General features: G+C 35.3%; 5 protein-coding genes across 5 annotated transcripts, besides 6 other annotated features; 1 reads left to right on the top strand and 4 right to left on the bottom strand.

Moving 5' to 3' along the window:
- Positions 1-521: 521 nt before the first annotated feature.
- TA20965 (rhomboid family integral membrane protein, putative) lies at positions 522-1,933 on the bottom strand (the record flags this gene model as incomplete). The annotated part of the gene is made up of 2 exons (XM_949260.1): positions 522-1,120; positions 1,216-1,933. 2 exons carry the CDS (start codon positions 1,931-1,933, stop codon positions 522-524), a joined length of 1,317 nt encoding a protein of 438 aa, XP_954353.1.
- Positions 534-602: a sequence feature (5 probable transmembrane helices predicted for TA20965 by TMHMM2.0 at aa 210-232, 292-314, 329-351, 376-398 and 413-435).
- Positions 645-713: a sequence feature (5 probable transmembrane helices predicted for TA20965 by TMHMM2.0 at aa 210-232, 292-314, 329-351, 376-398 and 413-435).
- Positions 786-854: a sequence feature (5 probable transmembrane helices predicted for TA20965 by TMHMM2.0 at aa 210-232, 292-314, 329-351, 376-398 and 413-435).
- Positions 897-965: a sequence feature (5 probable transmembrane helices predicted for TA20965 by TMHMM2.0 at aa 210-232, 292-314, 329-351, 376-398 and 413-435).
- Positions 1,238-1,306: a sequence feature (5 probable transmembrane helices predicted for TA20965 by TMHMM2.0 at aa 210-232, 292-314, 329-351, 376-398 and 413-435).
- A 734-nt stretch (positions 1,934-2,667) lies between the features above and the next one.
- Positions 2,668-8,698, bottom strand: TA20960 (DNA polymerase i, putative; the record flags this gene model as incomplete). Its single annotated transcript, XM_949259.1, has 11 exons — positions 2,668-2,778; positions 2,809-2,940; positions 2,981-3,073; positions 3,107-3,315; positions 3,369-3,408; positions 3,525-3,742; positions 3,804-4,025; positions 4,108-6,444; positions 6,536-7,825; positions 7,895-8,538; positions 8,634-8,698. The coding sequence occupies 11 exons, from the start codon at positions 8,696-8,698 to the stop codon at positions 2,668-2,670; spliced, it is 5,361 nt and encodes a 1,786-aa protein (XP_954352.1).
- A 742-nt stretch (positions 8,699-9,440) lies between these two features.
- TA20955 (rna-binding protein, putative) lies at positions 9,441-11,481 on the top strand (the record flags this gene model as incomplete). The annotated part of the gene is made up of 7 exons (XM_949258.1): positions 9,441-9,543; positions 9,581-10,386; positions 10,417-10,566; positions 10,620-10,878; positions 10,926-11,012; positions 11,077-11,155; positions 11,193-11,481. 7 exons carry the CDS (start codon positions 9,441-9,443, stop codon positions 11,479-11,481), a joined length of 1,773 nt encoding a protein of 590 aa, XP_954351.1.
- A 735-nt stretch (positions 11,482-12,216) lies between these two features.
- TA20945 (ATP synthase beta chain, mitochondrial precursor, putative) lies at positions 12,217-14,145 on the bottom strand (the record flags this gene model as incomplete). Its single annotated transcript, XM_949257.1, has 3 exons — positions 12,217-12,479; positions 12,554-13,120; positions 13,224-14,145. The coding sequence occupies 3 exons, from the start codon at positions 14,143-14,145 to the stop codon at positions 12,217-12,219; spliced, it is 1,752 nt and encodes a 583-aa protein (XP_954350.1).
- A 253-nt stretch (positions 14,146-14,398) lies between these two features.
- Positions 14,399-16,180, bottom strand: TA20940 (at4g32520/f8b4_220; the record flags this gene model as incomplete). The annotated part of the gene is made up of 5 exons (XM_949256.1): positions 14,399-14,514; positions 14,603-14,957; positions 15,038-15,338; positions 15,398-15,855; positions 15,899-16,180. The coding sequence occupies 5 exons, from the start codon at positions 16,178-16,180 to the stop codon at positions 14,399-14,401; spliced, it is 1,512 nt and encodes a 503-aa protein (XP_954349.1).
- Positions 16,100-16,156: a sequence feature (1 probable transmembrane helix predicted for TA20940 by TMHMM2.0 at aa 9-27).
- Positions 16,181-16,261: the final 81 nt, after the last annotated feature.

The following is a 16,261-nucleotide window of genomic DNA, read 5'->3' as shown; positions in this document are numbered from 1 at the left end:
TATGTGATATATGAAAAATAAGTGAATTTGCAATTTAATAGATGAAATATTAAAGAATCCCGGAAATCAGTTGAAATTTAGAAATTTAAAGGGTGAAATGAGATTTAAAATCGAATTTTGAGATGTAAATTTTCGAAAATGTGTAAAATTACAAAAAGAATGATTCCGCGTTGAGGTTTGGGAAAAGTACATGATTAGGTGGATTTAATGTAATAAAATAGAGATAAATTAAAATTTGATAAAATAGTAAAGAAATCAATGTAGTAGACACAATATTAAAAGGTTAAAGGAATATACCCGGCACCTATGGCCGAAATAGTGTAAAACAATTACTAAAATAAAATTTCCTGGAATTCAGTGAAAAAACAAAAGACTAATTAGGGTAAATGACACGATTTCGTCCATAGTAAGTCGGAACCCAACACGACAATAATATTCCATAAATATTTGTGGCAAAATGGACAGAATAACGCGTATTCTACTCATATTCCTAATATTTGTCCACAGAAATGGCCATTTGATCATTTAACCGTGAATAGCATGAATATTGAGAATATGGGAACAACCAGTAATGTGCACGAACACACAAAGTCAGTTAATAGTCTCTTTATTCCGGAAATTTTGTTAGTTTTTGACCTCATATTGATCATTGTACCCATACAGAGTCCTGAAATTGCGCTTAGAAGGTGTGCCAAAACTAGAATCGAGCTTCCTTTTCCAATTGTTTTCAAAAAGAAGAGACATATGTAACTAACAACTATGTTTGTTATATTTTGGTATTCCCTATGAACTAAAAAGGGGAACATGAAGAATCTACTGAGTAGAGCCCCTGCAACTCCCCAATCCCCCGCGAAACCACTTGCCTGTAAAGTGTCAGGTGTCAGCCAGCAGACTCCAATCATTCCGTAAGCCGAGCTTGAAAGATATACGAAAATTGTTGCCAGAATTCCATTCAGCATCTCGAATACTGAGCTGAACCTCAAGTGCATCATTGTACTAATAACCAAGTGAGCAAAAGAATTGTGGAAAAAAGTGGATGTCAATATCCTGTGAATCTCCAAATTGTCCCTCAACAACTGGCCGCTAAACGCTCCGAATTGTTTACTTTCACTCTCAATATCTACAAATAATTTATATAACTATTTTGATTTCAATATTATATAGTTAATTTAATATTTATGTTTAATTAGGGTATGTAGAGTTTAAATTGAATACCTTTATCCTTAAAGATATTCCTGAGTACTAGGACTCTAAGAATATATAGAAACCATTGAATTACGATAATAAGGTTTGAAAAGTTAGTTATGTTGAAAATAGGGAAGAAACTCATAATTAACTCTAAAGCACGGGACCCCAACGATTTAAGTGAGTTGAATGTAAATTTCTTAAAAAAGATTGTATCAGTAGAAGGTCTTTCGTTAATTAAAAATACAAAGTAGTCAGAAAATTTATGTTCGTGAAATGAGTTGCTGGCCTCCTTCTTGATTTTGTCAGGGTCGTTTGACTGGTCCTCACCCTTAAAATCAAAGAAGAAACGTGTATTTTTAAAGCTTTTAGTCCTGGTCATGAACTGAAAATAGTCATCAGACTGGTCAGTTGATCTCTTCCTTATCTTTTCTTTTAAGTCTTCCTTATAGATGAGAGGCGCGTGTTCAACTGTTTTACAAACTGAACACGGTTCATAATCATTTTGGAGTAACTTTAGCCTTTCAACAGTTAATTTAGAGTTGTAAAGACTGCTTAGGAGATTTATTGTATCACTGTTGCTTATATCCTTTAACTTATTAAGCTGAGTACAGCAAATTTCGATATTGTTTTCAAACTCCTTTGTAAACCTATTCTGTCTACTCACAAGTTTTTCAAACATGTTTTCGATATAATCGACATTGCTCATGTCAATTACTGAAGTTGAAGCGTATGATTCATCTTCCATTTTAAATGAACCAGGAAAAAACTAGTTTAGGAAAGAAATTTCGATGTTTAGGGTTGTGTCAGAACACATTTAACTGCTTTTTCAAAAAATTAAAATTTAAATTCATTTTAATTTACACCAAGAAAATTAAGATAAAAAAATCACGATTTAAATAATATTTTAAACCTTATAGTGCCAAATAGTTTCTCAAAACTACTTAAGATAGTGATATGATGTATTGATTCATTTATATTGTTTCTTATAATAAAATATGTTTCATTTTTTAAAAAATTAATTCTTATTTGTAATTTTATATACTTCTTCCAACTTTAGTTTTTTCTCTAATTTCCCACTACTTTATCGTTTTTCATATAATTAGAAAATTTTATTTTATTCGCCTCCATATTGTAAAATGTATTTAATTAAATGACAGACTTTCAATTTTCTATTAAAGGATCAATAGTTTTTTACAAATTTATTCCTTTTTCCTTTCTCAAATAACCTTCTGACCCATTATTCCTTGATTCTCTAGACCATAATTCATTTTATCCCAATCCGAATCCAATTAATCGTGTTCACAATCCTGATTTTTCTGTTAATTCTTATGATTCTCACATTTCAGACTTTATGTGTACATTACTTGGCTCAAAAAACCCAGTTTCTCCTTTAGGTGTTTTACAAACATAGATTAAACCATGGAACGAATCACTCAAATGTAATAATTATAGTTTATCAGTAATGTATATTTATTTAAATTAAGATTTATCTGCCCATGAGTCTCCTATCGAACCCATGGCCTCTACGGGAACCTTTTTGAGGTACTTTTCACCAGATTTGACCATGGTGTCAATTAGCATCTTTAGTGCCTAAACTTCAGTGAGTGATAATAGTCTAACCTTTTCGGCGTTATCTTCAGGGACTTCGAGTATTATTTCGTCGTGCACGCATATGATTATCTTAGCATTCAGTGGCTTAACGGAATCCACCAGCCTAGCCATCGTCTCCTTAGTAATATCTGCCGATGTACCCTAAAAATATATAATTAATGGCGGGTTGTTTTCAAGAAACCTGGACTGGGTAGTTTAGGGAACGTGTAAATGAAAAGGATTCAAACACTGATAACCTATTCCCCAAGGTTCTAACCATTGTCGGTCTACTATTCTAAACATAAAATTTGAAAATTTCGGGTAATACCTTTACAGAATTATGCCAATTTAAGATCCCTTTAAAATTATTGAAAAAAGACGTATATATCTCTTTCGCTTCAGTTTGAGTAAGCTTTAAGTTATATCCCGTTTCTGCGTACATTCTCAAGCCATTTATAGACATGCCAAATATTAGACCGAAATTCACTGCTTTTGCCAACTGCCTTTCTTCCTTATTAACTTCATTTATACTTTTATCTAATGAATTGTTAGATATACTCAATAATTTTAGTTTTTAGATAGAAAATTACTCTTTAGTATGCTGGCAGTAAGAGAATGTAGGTCAACGTTCTAAAAAAATTATAAATTTAAATATTTAAAAAATGTCATAAACTTAAAGGCTAAAAAATATTTTATCTAATCCCTAGAGGTATATAAATGTATAAATTTAAAGGGTTAAAAAATACTTGTTGATATGCTTGGATCATTTTTGGATCATTTGCTATTTCAGCCGCAATTCTCAGCTCAATTTGTGAGAAGTCTGCAATAACAAACTTGGAGCCCTTTGGAGCCACGAAACACTCTCTAAACTTCTTATCTCTTGGAACTTGTTGTAAGTTAGGCCCATCACAACTGAACCTTCCACTTTCTGCTCCCAGCTGGTTATAGTTCGGGTAGATTCTCTCTAAAACATTGTTAGTTATTCTATCGACAACACTATCTATTCTGTTATGTTAATATTTTACTCGTGATTGGATTAATGTGGTTTGGCAATTTCTGCGTAAAAGCTGTTAGGGCTTTATTGGCTTTTCTGTATTCTCTCAATGATGATATGATCGGGTTTGACATGTTCCTTATTAGTGTCGATTCACTGGTATCGCTTATGATCTTTTTCTTTGACCTGTCCATTATCTTCAGCTCCTGTAACTTTTCCAACACTTGCTTTTGTGAATTCAAGTTTATTTCACCTAAACGATTGTTAGTCTAAATTACTAAATTTAAGTAATTATTGGTAAAAGGTATGTAATTAGACTAAAACTATATTCTAACTATGGTTAAGTTGTGAGTATAGATCATTTGAAATTTCTTGATGCTCCTGTTTGAGTTCATCTTGTAGAATTCTTAGTTTATCTTCATCGACTTTGATTCCGTTAAGCTCCATATCGGAAGTTGCCAGGATACACTTGTTTTCCACACTCGCTATGTCTGCGAGGTTATTGATTTTAAGCAAATGTTCCAGGATAACGTATAGCGGGAGCAGTACAAAAGAATCTCTAGCAGAATATAAAAGCTGCTCCTCAAAGAGTTGTAGTGTTGACCAGTCTGAGTATTGCTGTGTCTTGTCAAGCACAATGTTGAGGTAGCGTTCAGAGACATGCGTAAGCTTACAGCTTATATATCTGCTTGCAACTAAAAGTTTACTTGCCACCATTGTGTCAAATATTGGTCCTTCGAACTCGAAACCATACACTCTTAGGAAATTGATGTCAAACTTACCGTTATGGAACACCTTTACTGTATCTTTACTCTTGAACAAGTTCTTCAGCCATTCACATTTTATCAACTCGTTTCTACCAGGTACCACATTATCTGATTCTGGATTATTAGTATTGAGTTTAAAGAGGTCTATGATTACGGAAGGTTGGTTCGGTACTGATAACTGAACTAATCTAATTTGGTTTGTGTTATGATCCAGGCCTGTAGTTTCAATGTCAACCCCCACTGCTTTCGGGTCCTTAAAAAGAGGTTTTAATGACTCCAGCTTCTCATAACTATCTACATATATTATCCCGTCAATCAACAACGGGTCATAATTTACGCTATAATACACGTCAACTGGGATTGGTGGTTGATCATTACTTGCAACCTTTTCTGGTTGACTTGGAGGTTGTGATTCACCTTTGTAGAGTGACTTGGGTAACTTACTCAGATATTTAAGCTTGAATTCATCAATATCGTTGTTAGGAACTACATTGATACGTTCCAACTTCAGAAGTGACTTACTCGTACTAACTCCAAACGAGTGAACTTCTGACTTTGGGCTACCCTCATCCTCAACTTTAATAGTTTCTACAGTTTCTGATTCACCAGATGCATCTAGTTTTTCTGTTTGTTTAGTATTTACTACTGCTGATTGTGGTATGGTTGACCTGATATTTTCATATATTGCTTCCTTCTTAATTCCTTTCCCTGCTGTCTTAACCAACTCTCCCAAGCCATTCTTCTTCACAAAGTCTCTCATCTCCTTTATGGTACTGCTCTTGCTTATCTTCAAACCTCTCATGCTCAAATATTCTTCTTCAACCGGATCGCTTTTACTACTCTTTTTTCTTCCTTTCCCACTACTATTACTATTATCTCCTGTTCCAGTCATATTTGATTTAGTTAAATCAACACCGCTTGATTCTGTGCTATCTTGTTTAGTTGAACTATCTCCACTTTCCTGGTTACCATTTGAGGTTGTTGAATAATTTTGTTGTATAATCTTATTGACATACTGTGAGACTGGTTTTAGGTTTAGTAAATCAATTCCTGTTAATCCTAGATTATTTCGTTCCCTTTCCCTATAGTTTGTGGTTGTAGATGCAGGGACTGCTCGGGACTGGTAATCTTCAGTCATCATAGTACTAGTTGTAATCGGAATGTTCATTGGCTCAGTTGATAAATTTGTTGAGTTAACTTGGGGTAAATTAATCTTAAAATTACTTAATGAAACCTTTGATTTTACTTCAGATCCTCCGTTTATTGGAAAGGCTCCTGAAGGGACTGTTGGAGACTCAGTTTGATCCTTTTTAACCTTTGCCTTTGTGAAATTATTCGTGGTATACTCATTTAAATACTCGGTCACCTTAAACTCCTGTGCCGTTAAAGATACCGGGTCGAACTTAAAGTACACTCTTCCCAATAAACCTGCGAATCTGTTCTTCTTAACATCGATACATCTGGACTCATTTAGTATATTTTGCAGAATTATAACATTGTCTGCCTCCTGTGTACTCTTTACTGAGCCGAAAACGCTCGAAAGTCCCAACTGAATCCCATCTGCCTCTTTCCTCGGGTGTACTACCAGTGACAGGTGAATATTCTTGTTGGTTACAAACCTTCTAAACTTCTCTATTGTTCTGTTCTGTAACTCGTATACATCCTTGGTGCTACTGTATCCCCCGTATGATGAGTTTTGTGAGGGTCCTGAGTAATTCGACAACATGAACTGCAGGTTATCAATTATTATATGCTGCACGTCGTACACGTAGACTGCGTAATCCATTGCGTCCAGCACGATATCTATATTTGTACTCCCGTGAAACTTCAGAAACCTTAGTGGCAGCTCGTTAAACTTATTAGCGTAATAATCAAACTCATTCAAGCTATTCTCCAAATTTCTCCCTACATAATTTTCCAACTAAATTCAAATAAATATATCTCAACACACTATTTGTATATATTTGTATTATATATATAATTTGGTTTCAAGTACCTGAAAACTGTCTCAGCATTGTTTTAGCCAATCTAACATTATTTATTTCAAATGATCCCCAGAGTGTTGAAACTCCCTGTAAACAATAATCCAATGATAGTTGGGATAGTAGTGTTGTTTTTCCTGATCCTGTTGATCCTGTCCAAACAGTCAATTCTCCTCTTCTATGTCCTTTGAGCAGGTTTGACAACCCTGGCATCGTTATGCTCTTGATACCGCATGTTGTTACAGGATCACTCAGCTCGTTATAGACCAGCTGTTTTATGTCATTAAAGGTCAGAATTTGCGAGTGTGTCATCACCGTTGCATTTTTGAAGTAATTATTCATGTCCACTCCTCCACTCAATAGCACTTCGTTGGCATCTTTCATCATCTTACTTTTACTCGTTGGTGTTGCCGTAGTTGTAGATTTAGTTCCTTTGGTTGTGGTTCCAGCACCTGTTGTGGTAGTGCCTGTAGTAGTTGTACCAGTTGTACTTGGCGTATTCAGTGGATGTACTATTTTGACTCTTTGTATTCCTAACTTATTTGCGAAATGTGAGATGCTAGACTGTCCTGGGGCATCGAAATCCATCCATAGATAAATTTCGTTAAACTTTTCGAGCTTTGGTAATAATGCCAGCGGGAGTGAGTTTGCTCCATTTGGAAGTGAGATTGTGATTCTTCCCGTCTCCTGGAATATACTCATCGCGTCAAGTTCACCTTCAGATAACACTATTGAGTCCTTTTCCAGGGCCTCCTGGATCAAGTGGCCTCCAAACATCCCCCATGTGCCTCCTCTTGGTAATATCTTTATCTTCGACTTGTCGTATATACTCCTTATCTTTATTCTATTTACGTTTAGCTTATCGGTTGTATACTCTCTATTATAGTCAAACCCCTCTGATTCATCTCGTATCTCAACATCATCACCCATATCAGCGTACGGTTTATGTGGTGTCGATAGCCAAGGAAATACTACGCACTTCTCTGGCTCTAGCTTTCCCGTTACGGACTTGAACTTGAAAGTGCCGGCTCCTACGTGGTATTTCTTTAGCACATGTGTCTTTAGTCCTCTGGTCTTTGTCAGATATTCTAACACACAGGCGTATTCTGGGTTATTGTACAAATTATCTTCAAACTTGTTCACATCCGTGATCGTCACATCAGGGTCCTTTTGGACTTTCTTTGCTCCGAAAGGGTTAGTAATAGGGTCAGATGCTATGTCAAATGCTCCTGGCAAATCTCCCATGTGTGCCTTGAAATCAAACAGACTTCCCTTGTATCCACAGCGATGACAGTATGAGTTTCCTACACCATACATTAAAGGTACTTAACTTTTATGCCTAGTTGATAAGGTTTTATCTAATATCTACATACCTGAATTTTTAAAAATTTCGTGTTTATATAGGTTATCTGATTTGAATCTATGAGGTGGGCAGAATGGGCAGAACTTCAGTGTGTACTTTACTGGCGATTCGTTGTATTCGATTTTCTTCCTGTTCAGGTACTCAACTATATCTTCTCCCATGTTTCTGTAATGGTTAGACACAAACGTGTTCGACTCATCCAGACCGTATGAGCCATTATATGAAGGCACATTTTCGTAACTCGATGGTGAATATGCGTAAAATTGACTTCCATAAATTATATTTCCGCCATCTATTTGTGGTTCATTCAAATTTTTAACAAACAGACACTTGTAAAAATTGCGATTTTTATAATTTCTACTTCCTTTATTATATTTAAACCTTATTAAATTCCTAAGGTTAGACAATTGTTTTAAACTTTTCATACTAATCATGCTGAACTTATCAACTGCGTTTAATTTATGAATAGTATTAAGTTTTTCGAATATGTTACAGGGTATTTCGGGTCGGGGTGTTTTCCTTCCCCTTTTGGAAATACTAAAACTCCCCTGGCTTAAATCAGTTTTAACGGACTCGGAAAACTGCAGCAAACTACTTATTAGAATTAACCTCGTCAAAAAGAACAAAAACGCCACCTTAGACCTTCCTATCAACCTGAACTCAATTTAAACACTTTGTCGAATATCGATAGTCTAATACCTTTGTAAATAACGGTAATTAGTGGTTTAACTATTAAATATATAAAATACCTTTTCTTGGGTATTCTTAAAGTGGTTTCATTAAGGTTCTGGTTAGTATAATAGGTCGGTTCCATTTGTCAGCATTTCTAGAGGTAGATACAACAAACTTGAGGAATGTGTTAAGTCCGAGTTTGAAAAAATGGGCACCATTTCAATAATTTAAAAAATATTTTACATAGATGAACATTAGAATGCTTTTATTGGATTAAAACAAAATTTGTATTGATTAAATTAGATAAAACTAAATTGTGGTTTGATATAAAATGTGTAGAATAAAACACAATTATTAAAATCCAAAAAATGAACACCTTGAACCAAAGAGGGAAGGTACAATTAAAACTTCATTTACCACATAAATGGAATCCTGAATGATTCTGGGATTATGAGAATATTTATCTGTTTATTAATCAGATGGGGTCATGAATGATTCCATTAAAACATTCATAATCTTATTTTATTTACTTTTTAAATTATAATTTATTACATATTTTGTCTATAAAGGAGTATATTTTGGTCCTATATTGGAATAATTCCTTTATCTATCCTTAATATAAATACAATTATTGAGTTGTGAGATTCCATAACCAACAAATATATTCTCACAATTGTTTTAAAAATTTTAATTATATAATAATTATTATCCTTTTATTAAATAATTTACACCTTAATTCTAATTTTTATCTGATTTTATCCAATAGATTACAATATTTTATATGTTATTTAATATTTTCTGTAAATTATTATTTAATTATTTATTAGACTATTTATTTAATTTCTATGATGAATTGTATTATATTTTAATAAATTGGTAAAAGTATGTCAAAAGGCAAGGGGAGGGAGTCCTCCAGAATATCAAATAATATCTACAGCCGTTTATCGGACCCTAACGATGATGAATCTAGATTTAAAGTTAAGCTTGGTATTTTAAATATCAATTATTTAACTTAAATGGTTAGGTAAATCCAGGAAAAAGCTTCGTAAGATCCAGAGAAAGGAAGCAAAGAGATTGAAACACCAAAAAAAACTCGAGTGGATTCAAAGAAGGAAAAATGCCAATAATATAACTAATAACTCTAATAAAAATGGATCCAAGGCTGTAAATAATGATATTAAAGCACAAAATAATGGGTTGAAATCCATATATAAGTCTGAATCAACAAAAGGATTGAAATCTGAAAAAAGGGTTAACTTTGAAAAAGAACGTGAAATGAGACCTACTCCTGACGATATTGAAATTGAGTATTTAGAACGACAACTTCTAAAAAATAAGGCGAACACCCAAGATAAGAATGATGCTGGCAAAAAACGGGGTCGTAGAGTGGACGTATTGCAGGAGTTGAAATCAGAATTCTTGAGGGACGGCTTTGATGAGGACTTTTTAGACTTTCTGTCCAATATCACAACTATCGCAGACGAGGAAAATATCTTAGATAATGATAAGTTATACCCTGAAAACAACACACTTGTAAAATTACGAGACGACAGCCTTGATGAACTTGAAGACGAGGATGATGAAGGTGATGAAATGGAAGAAGATGAATTGGATGAACTTGAAGAAGAGGACGAGGTGGAAGAATCTGATGATAAAGATGAGGAGGAGCAAGAAGAAGAGTTGGAATCTGAACAAGAACAGGAGGAAGAAGTATTTGATCCATCGAATGTTATAAAGAAACAAATAGGAATGGTGAACAGATTATCAGAAGGTAATTATACAGTAATCCTGAATCAACTGTGTGAAATGTATTCAAAGATAATTTCAAAGGTAATTAAAAAAAGAAACAAATGAATATAGGGGTCTGAAAACCAAATTATAAATGAGTGTTTTGATAACCTTTGTGACGTTGTGATCACAATGATTATAAATGAAGTCAACGTGGTAATTTCACTTGTGGCAACTCAGTCAGCATTAATCTGCTCATTGACCAATTATTTCAACTCAACAGTAAGGAATATTTGTATTACAATAATTTGTACTAATTACATAAAATTGTTCAGATTATAAAAAGATTTGTCTGCAAATTGTTCAAAAAGCTTGAAAGCAACTTGGAGCTGATGTTAAAGAGCGAATCGAAAAAGAAATTAACAGTAGATGAGAACAAACTAGTAGTCAGGAATATCATCATAGCCATCTGCTCAATTTACTACTATGAAGTGATTGATATCGATGTTATTTTCCACCTAATTAAGCTCTTGACAAGAAGACATTTAAATGAAGATGTTTTACAGCTATTACTGATACTACTCAAATACTCAGGTATTGAAATATAGATATTAGTTATATAATTGTACATTTGGGATTAGGACAAAGCATAAATAAGAACTCAGAGATACTTGGGTATTTGAACGACTTGGTGGAAAAGTATAAGAAGGAGCATGAAGATTTTTCAAGTAATCTCTTAGAAATATGGATAAACTAAAAACAAATTATTTTTGTGCTTTAAATCGTGTTTAGATAGAGTGAAGTTTATTGAGGAGGAGCTGAAAAGTAATAAAAAGTCGAAGAACGTCCTGGAACAATTTGACCATTTAAAGTATAGATCCACATAATTTTAATTATTAATGTTATAGAAACATGATAAAGAGTAAGGTGAATATGGACAGAGTGACAATCAACCTCGAGTCAATCATGAACTACAACAATATACCTGATGATGTTAATGGAGTACTGGAGTTTGAAACAAAGATTGTTGAGAAGAAGAATAGTAAAAAGGATGAATTGATTAAAAAAGCTACTAAAATCGGATTAAACAAAGATATACAGAAAACAATCTTCATCTCAATCATGGACGCGATAAGCCCTGAAAACGCACTTGACAATATACTCAAAATCAAACTTAAAACTCAACAAGTATTTTAAATATTTCCAAAAACAATCATTCATATAATGAATTTTTAGTACAATGAAGTCATAAACATAGTAATTTACTGTTATTTGGTTGAAAAGGACTTCAATTACTATTATGTCAAGTTGCTGTTAATTTTAACGTCAAAGTAAGATTTCTATTACTAATATTCACCCTAGATTAAACTTGAATATATGTAAAAAATACAAAAGACATATAAACAACAACATTGTACTATATTTCAAAAACTTCGAGTCACTCACACAGAACCAATTTTCTCTGTTATCAAAATTGTTCTATCATATGGTACCACCACAACACGATCATATTTTGATTAGGTTCTGAATAAAATTTCCCAGTTGAGACTACTTAATTTTATCAGCATGAACCACTTCAAGACGAGCTCATTCAAGATTTTTATAAACGAGGTAAATATACCAGTTTAACTTGATTTTAGTTATTTTCAAGCATCGTGACCACAGAAGCCGATGACGCTCTTGAGGAGTATTTGATTCAGGAGTTACTGTCAATCAAGACTGAGGTAAGTGTCCTTAATTTGACATTTGATAGAAATATTTTAACGAATTGGCTTCTCTTTGGGCAAAATACATTGAAAGCTACTGCAGGGCCAAGGTTGAGAAGTCGAGCTCATCTGACATTTTGTTCAAGTCATATCAACGCGTTTTTAAATCTTAAGCCACTAACTAATATGTATATAAATGTATGTGTGCATGTAGTGTTATAAGAGATTAGGACCTAGTTTTTAACATCTCGACTGCCTTCTCCTTGGCCTCCTTGATGTCTCCAACCATGTAAAAGGCCATTTCCGGCAAGTCATCGCAGCTTCCGTTCAGGATCTGCTCTGCGCCCTCAATGGTGTCTGGCAACTCCACGAACCTGCCAGGCTTCCCAGTAAACACTTCAGCCACCTGGAACGGCTGTGACAAAAACCTCTGGACCTTCCTGGCACGTGCAACCACAAACTTGTCGTCCTCACTCAACTCGTCCATACCTACAATTCTCATGAACTCATTGCCCATTTGCGATATTTAAATATTTTATTTTATGGATATATAATTAAAATACCTAAGATGGCGATAATATCTTGCAATGATTTATAGTCTTGAAGTATCTTTTGAACAGCCCTCGCAACGTTATATTGGCGTTCTCCAACAATGTGGGAGCTGAGCATTCTGCTGGTGCTGTCCAGTGGATCTACTGCTGGGTAAATTCCAAGCTCTGCAATTTGTCTCGAGAGCACAGTTGTCGCATCCAGGTGGGTGAATGTGGTGGCTGGAGCAGGGTCTGTGATATCGTCGGCTGGCACGTAAATGGCTTGAACTGAAGTGATTGAGCCCTTTTTTGTTGTTGTGATTCTCTCCTGCAAGGACCCCAAGTCTGTGGCTAGTGTCGGCTGATAACCCACTGCACTTGGAATTCTTCCAAGAAGCGCGCTGACTTCACTGCCTGCTTGCGTGAACCTGAAGATGTTATCTATGAACAGCAGCACATCTTGGTTCTGTTCATCCCTGAAGTACTCCGCCACTGTCAACCCGGTTAATGCGACTCTAGCTCTGGCGCCTGGCGGTTCGTTCATCTGTCCATATACTAGACTCGCCTTACTTCCGGTAAAATCCGCTTCGTCACCTTTCCCTAACCATAAATTATACCAATATCAATATTATAAATATTTTACTAGCAAATTTAATTATATATCTAAAATATATCTAGAAGATATCTAAAATAATAAAAATACCATTTGGTTTAAGTGCACGCTTAATAACACCAGTAGACATCATTTCATGGTATAGTTCGTTACCCTCCCTTGTGCGTTCGCCGACGCCTGCGAATATTGAGTACCCTCCATGTTTGTTGGCGACGTTGTTGATTAGCTCCATGATAAGGACTGTTTTACCAACTCCGGCACCCCCAAACAAGCCGATTTTACCTCCCTTGGCGTAGGGCGCTAAAAGGTCCACGACCTTAATCCCGGTAATCAAAAGCGCCTCGTCACTCTTCTGCTCCTCGAATGTTGGCGCAGGCCTGTGAATTGGCAACTGGTGCTCAGATTTAATTGGACCGAAGCCGTCAATTGCGTCACCTGTGACGTTCATAATTCTGCCCAGAGTTGCAGTGCCAACTGGAATGGTAATTGGAGAGCCTGTATCAAGGACCTCTTGGCCCCTCATCAGGCCTTCAGTTGCGCCCATAGCTATGCTCCTGGCAACTCCGTCCCCCAGGTGCTGAGCAACCTCCAGAGAGAGCCTAGTTCCGTCGTTGTCGACCCAAAGTGCGTTCAGTATTGGTGGCGGTGGTCCATCGAACCTAACATCCACAACTGCGCCTATAACCTGGGATATGTAACCTTTCCTCATTTTACCAACTTCGGGTGTTGTATTTGCGTTTCCTGACTTTTTGACTACATTTTGCGAACTACTATTAAATCTTCTCGTTATTGTAGAGTTTACATTAACTGGCAGTAAATTGTCGAATTTACTTCCATTATCACGGTTTATTAAATTATTAGTATTATGGAAACTCGAGGATAATTTGGATTTGGTGGTAAAATTAAGGCGATTTAAGTTTAATTGAAATCTTCGGGCTGATTTACAGAAGGGTGTAACTCTGAAGCCTGAAATTGAGGCGAAAAGGGCTGGAACTCCGGTTCTAATACCCATATCGAGATTTATATGTGACTGAACTGGGTTAGGAAAGCCTCACTAGAGTCACAAACTAAATTTAAACCTCACAGCCGATCTAAAGCTTAGATTCCCAAGTTAGACATTATTTAAACAATTTTTTTTATGGAATCCAATGAAACACAACAGGTGTATATGGGGAGTGGATTCCTCAGACTACTCAATATAACACATCACTGAAACACATATAATAAATATAATGGATGATGTATAGTTTTATAAGAAAATTGAATTAATCGACATATGGAAAATTGCTAATCCATTCTAGAACATCACTTTTCAGCTTCAAAATATCCTCATTTACATCCAATCCCACCTTAAAGTCGACTAATTTCTTCCCTTTCTCCTCTAAAAAATTATTTTAACCTTATGAATAATTGTTTATATATGTGTGAAATAAATTTGTATAATGTGTAAGTAGGGTATTTGGTGGTACCTTGAACTTTCACGCAGATGTCAACAACTTTTCTGATAACATCAGCCACAAAGATCATATCCTGAGGTAAAGCTCCTCTTGATGTTAGTGATGGAGTTCCAAGTCTGATTCCGGATGGGTTTAGGGCTGATTTATCGCCTGGAATTGTGCTCTTGCTGATTGATATGTTAGCAAGGTCACACACCAGTTCAGCCTTACTTCCGGTTACTCCAAATGGTCTTAAGTTAACAATTACAGTATGGTTATCAGTCCCTCCTGTAACAACTGGCAAATCTCTTTTCTCCAATTCTGACGCCAATGCTCTCGCATTATCAACTATTCTTTGTGCATACATTCTCCATTCTGGTTTCGATAACTATAATCAAGTGTTAACAATTGAATATATTATATATTTTATATTATATATATATGCTGATGAGTTCTAGTGATTGTTACCTGTTTAAGTTGTACTGCAAGGGCGGCAATATTATTATTGTGAGGTCCACCTTGTAGAGTCGGGAAAACTGACTGGTTAATGCATTCGCCAAATTCAGGCAATAACTTCTTATTGAAGAAAATTACTCCTGATCTTGGGCCCTTGAGTGACTTATGAGTTGTGGAGGTAACTACGTGACAATACTCGAAGGGCAGAGGGTGGACCCTTCCAGCAACCAAGCCTGAAATGTGCGCAATGTCAGCCATTAAATAGGCTCCAACGCTATCGGCGATTTCCCGAAACCTCTTAAAGTCAATGTATCTATAATTTTTTTAGTCCAATTAAATATGTATATAAATATGAATTTACTATAGTATTACCTAGAGTAGGTGGAAGCTCCTGCGATAATGAGTTTGGGACAGTAAGCTTTAGCGGATTTTTCAAGACCGTCGTAGTCGATAAGTCCAGTGTTGGGGTCGAGAAAGTATGAAAGAGCGCTGAAAAATATGGAGGATGCGGAGACTTTTTTCTTGGCGTTATAGTATCCGTGAGTGAGGTGACCGCCGGACTCCAGCGATAGTCCCATGAGTTTATCGTGAGGTTGAAGTAGTGCGCAGTAAACTGCAAGATTTGCGGGAGATCCTGAGAGCGGCTGCACATTTACACCCCATTCCTCTTCTGATAGTCCGAAAACCTCCAAACATCTTTTAATACATAAGGTTTCAATGTCATCAACGAATTTACACCCCCCGTAGTACCTCTTCCCTGGCAAACCCTCACTGTACTTGTTAGTGAAAATGGATCCCAATGCTTCCATACATGCTCTACTGGCATAATTCTACAAATTTTCATTAGATAATGGTTCATTATAATAAAATTACCTCGGAAGCGATTAGATTGATTGAATATCTTTGTCTATCTCTTTCTTTTTCCAGTAATTCGTATACTTCTGGATCAAACTCTTTAAGGGGAATATCATCTTCTAAGGGAAATTCCCTCTTATATTCGGTATGGTTAAGCAATGACATGACTGCGTTTGGCGAAGAGTATGTGTTTAGGGTCAAGGTATTATCCTTTCTTCGGATTCTAAAGGTAAAAACTAAATTAAATACAAAAACAATGAAGAATATAAAAATTGAAGATTTTTTACAGATTTTTATCATAAAAATCCTCTACAATTTTATCCATGGGGATAAATTACATTAATTTACCCTTAAAATTGTATTTATCTGATTTAATATTCT

Source organism: Theileria annulata, chromosome 1, assembly GCF_000003225.4.
Source record: "Theileria annulata chromosome 1, complete sequence, *** SEQUENCING IN PROGRESS ***".
In the NCBI taxonomy this organism is placed as follows: Eukaryota; Apicomplexa; class Aconoidasida; order Piroplasmida; family Theileriidae; genus Theileria; species Theileria annulata.
The sequence above is the reverse complement of the archived record's forward strand: the minus strand, read 5'-3'. Positions and strand labels throughout refer to the sequence as shown.